Source organism: Rhincodon typus, chromosome 42 (genome assembly GCF_021869965.1).
Source record: "Rhincodon typus isolate 14 chromosome 42, sRhiTyp1.1, whole genome shotgun sequence".
NCBI classification, from domain to species: Eukaryota; Metazoa; Chordata; class Chondrichthyes; order Orectolobiformes; family Rhincodontidae; genus Rhincodon; species Rhincodon typus.
The window spans coordinates 4,724,306-4,728,783 of NC_063373.1; the positions used below are offsets into that span (position 1 = coordinate 4,724,306).

The window sequence follows — 4,478 nt, forward strand, 5'->3', positions numbered from 1 at the left end:
TAATTGTGCAGCGGTTTGGTGCACTTACTCAATGATGGATAGGCAGAATGAAGATCAGGTATGAAATGAATAAGCAGATGAGGATGGGACAACAGACAAGAGAAATTAATGGATGCCTCAGCTATTGCTATGGCAGATATGGGTTTCAGTTCCTGGGCCATGGCGCCAGCACTGGGGTAAGTGGAAGTTATCTCATTCTGATCGCCTATTTCCGATCTCTGCTGAGATCCGTGATCCAGCAAGCTTAGGGAAGTAGCCAGGGTTCTAAAAATTGAAGATGCGGGATCATATTTGGGAACATTGGTTAAATCAAAGAATGCAGCAAAGGCACATTTTTGGGAAATGATCAGCAGTACATGATATGATGAGGATTAAAGTGCAAACATGAATGTAAAACGGCAGATGAAACCGGAAGTCACAAGAATAATAAACAGTCAAATCTAAAATATCTGTGTCAAAACACGCGAAACATTTCAAAGAAGACAATTAAAATGGCAGTTCAAGTGGAAATAGACAAGTATAACCAGATACTCATTGCAGACGCCAATCTTCCACACATCGTTATTTTAAATTAGAATCTTGCACTCACTGACAGCTTGCATTCGACGATCTTGCAAAAACATTTGCTTGTATCTGTGATGCAATTGGTCATTTAAAGGTTGGTAATAAGAGATATTCAAAGGACAAATCTGTAATTCTTTTCATCCCATCTGCAGTCTTTGCAGCCGACTCCCAGTTTCTCAATGGGTTCAAGAAAATATTGTCCAAACAGAGCTCTTAGTCAATGAGTAACCATAGGAATGTTTATATATTTTCCCTTTGATGGAAGCCATTGCAAATTTATCGATAAACTAGACCCTTCGTGTACTTTGATCTACTGCTTAGAAATCTACGAAGTGATTGAATTCAAAAATACCCATCAATGGTTCTCTCTCACATGCACACATTAATTGTTCTCTCTCCACCAACTCATACTTATGGAGAACAGAAAAAACAGAAAAGTGAGATTATAGACCGCTCACTAAAACTCCAAACGCATTTGGACAATCAACGAGTGAATGAGTCACAAATAAATGTCATACCAACTTCTTGCAACTTATCCCAGCAATGTTCCTTCATTTGTTTGAAAAGTTGATGTTGTGAATCTGCAAATGACCTCCATGCGACTTGCATCAGCGAGAGATTTCTATCCCGTTTTTCGTCCATCAGATTCGTAATTCTCTTTGTACTGGATATTTAAACGAATATGATTTCAGAGTGAGGACAGACAGCAGATCAACTTAAAATCTAGGACCACATGCTGAGGAAACTGGATGAAAAACTTTCGGAGGAGGTGCAGGTAAAGTGCGATTGGATACATTTCTAAAATTTTCTGTTAGAAGTAAGGCCTCCTTCATATAATATATAGGTGAGAATGATTTAAACACATTTAACAATTAATACTTGAAATTGGTATCTATTTCAAACTTTAGTATTAAAACTGCAACTCCAGAACATCATGAATTGCCCATGCAACCAGCGAGTGAAGAAATGGGAGAAAGCTTGTAAATTACGCTTCAGCTGAGAAGCAGTTCCACCTACACCTCCTGAGTTGTGATCGGACACATTATCCAGTGCAGCACTGGCGCAGCTCTGACATGCTACCCTTGACTCACGTCATGCAGATTTGTGGCGTTAACAAGTGAATGCGTGGCATTTTCATACGTCAAAGGCCTGTGCTTCTTTCGAATTCTCCAGCCCACAGGTGTGTGGATCCTTGGTGGATGATGAAGTCTGAGATGCAGACATTTAGTTTCTAAATGAATGGAAGTCTGTCGGGAATGGGTGGAAAACTCATGTTGAGCCTAGTGTTACCCCAGGAACGAATGATGTAAAAACAGAATTGAGGCGCCTGAATGTCTCGCCTCACTGCTGTTCTGATATCCCATTGTACTGGCGATAGCTGTCCATTAGAGGGCGCTTGAGTGATGCTATCGTCGAGCGTGGGGTTTCCGTTTCTGTCTCTTTGAAGTAAAATTTAAATATTGGTTTCCATTTCTGGTGCTTCTTTGTGGCTTACAGTAAGTAAGTTCTGTTCCAATGAATACAGGTATTTGTCCGGTTCTTTCAGAACAGAAAAACAAGGAGTACCAATGTCACTCAATGTGGTGAATGTGTTGATTCTTTTTTCACGGAGTCCACAGGGACACAGCTGGCAAATGCTTTTCAGAGCAGCCTGTATGAATACCGTTTGCACATGTTTCCATGTCACGACAGTAATCGAGTGGTTAAGGCAGTGTGTTTAGGACTCAATGAAATTGCTGTCACCACTTCTGAATCTTATCTCCTATCTTAATTTCTAGCACTGACTTTAACGATGTTCCCGAAGATTCGCCCAGAGTTTACAGTGACATAAAATTGAACCTGTTTTCTCGTTTCAATTTATTCCCAAGGATCCAGAAATTGGCGGCCACAAAGAGAAAAGAATCTCAGACAGATAGGGGATAGCCTTCCTCTCTGTCTGTCACTGTTCAGACGTTTCTCACTCTCGGGGGATACCTCTATCTTTTCCTTTACGGGTGTCGAGGCGATTCCAAACCCCTTGCAAAAAAAGACGCATACTTTATAATGAAGTTTCGTTGTAAAAACCAAAAGAGAAAATAAAATAGATGACATATGTATCTAATATGATTCTTCCCAGATGGTTACAGCTCTTTTCTTTGACTCCCTCCCGCCATCTTCCTCCTGGCACAGTGCGATATCTTCATCTGTGATGCTGAACCATTACTGAATTTGGTAGAGCTGCTTTGTCTCTGTATTTGTTGCTTTTTAAGCCAGGAATTCATATTCATTTTAAGAGTTTGTACACGAAGAATAAATCTCCATTTCCTGAGCAGGAAATGTGAAGAACACGGTGGTGAAAGAGCAAATTCACCATTAAGACAGTACCAGGGAAGGTTTTGGTCAGCCTTGTACATTGTTCTGCATGACAAAGAGTCTCTGCAGATCCAAAATCCTGGATCAGTCTCTTTTATTTCATTCGCAGTATACAGGCAGGAGCTGGACAACTGATAACAGGCAGAGGACAGAGAAAGAGGGAAAAAATTGGGAGTGGAGAAAGGTATGTGGATACGGATTTCGAAGTTTAGCCCAGAGGTCAGACAGCCTGTGTGGGACAGGGATTTACTGATTTTGGGAAACAAAAGATGATCAGACACATGAATCATGAACAATTTAGACAAGACAATAATATTCTCGTCGTGTCAACGTAAGGTTAAAAAAAAATTTACTGAGCTGCTGAGCCCTGAAATTTGGTTGAATGGAATTCATCGTACTGAATTATTTTCAGGCGTATGGATTTCGGTAACCTAAGGAACAAGATCAGTAGAATTGACAAAAAAAACATACTTTCTTCTACGCATTGAACGCTATTATAATCTAGAATTTCCGATCTAAGTAGGAGTAGAGTCAATGCTAACTTTCAGAATAACATTGTTAAGACACCTAGAAAGAAATAAAATTTGCACAATCACAGAATGTGGTAAGAGCTACGGTTCTGAAATTAATTACATGGATGTTTCAAAGAGTAGGCACAGAAATAATGGGCCAAACAGCTTCAATCTGTACTATACAATTCGTGACTTTTTATTCCATTCCCTTCTATTTGTACCTCAGTGATTCTGTTGCTGAGGGGGCAATGAGGTCACAGACTTCTGAACATTCACAGTTCCGGATGCAGCTGAGTGTTGTTTCACACTTTCTGTTCTCACACAACGTAATGCTTTCAGTCAGGACCGCATCTGTGTTTGTTCCTCTCTCAGCTTTAATTTGCTGCGATGACTCTGAAGCGCTTTCCTCTCCCTCTGTTATTTGAGAGATCGCAGCAGCTGTCACTGATAGTCACTGAGTTGAACAGCTCTGAACAGGAATCTCGGAAAGACGTTTTTCCAGACTGCTGAATTACAATCACAGAGTGCACCATGAGGAATATTCTCACACCACTCCTCATCATTATCACTCTTTTCAGTAAGTGTTTCCTTCCCAGTAACATTCCATTTCCCCGACATAGATGTTTGCAACCAAATGTTATTATTTGTTAAGCAGTTACGGGAATGACAATTTTGCATTTTGTTTCTTTTTGGTTAGAATGGAGCCAGCAAGACAAAGTGGAACAGCCTAATTCTGAAATGACGGTTAAAGAGGGCAGCAATGTCACACTAACCTGCAGCTTGAAGACAAGCTCTTCCAGCCCTTATGTTTACTGGTACAATCAGCTGCCGGGGCAGCCTCCACAGTACATGGTTTATATGGTGACAGCAGGGACTGAAAACAGAAATCCGGATTTGTCTGACAGAGTCTCTTTCACATTTAATAAATCCACGAAGATTACTGAGTTAGCAATCCACAAGACCATCTTTTCTGACTCCGCCATGTATTTCTGTGCTATGAAGCCCACACTGATGAAAAGTTATGGCACAGCCCCGACAAAAACTCACTGA

The 4,478-nt window shown here is 40.6% G+C and overlaps 1 gene segment (V, D, J or C); it reads left to right on the forward strand.

The window, feature by feature from the left end:
* Window positions 1–3,789: 3,789 nt before the first annotated feature.
* On the forward strand, window positions 3,790–4,478 carry LOC109919300. The segment is given in 2 exon segments: window positions 3,790–4,005; window positions 4,126–4,478. Coding segments are annotated over 2 exon segments (399 nt in total).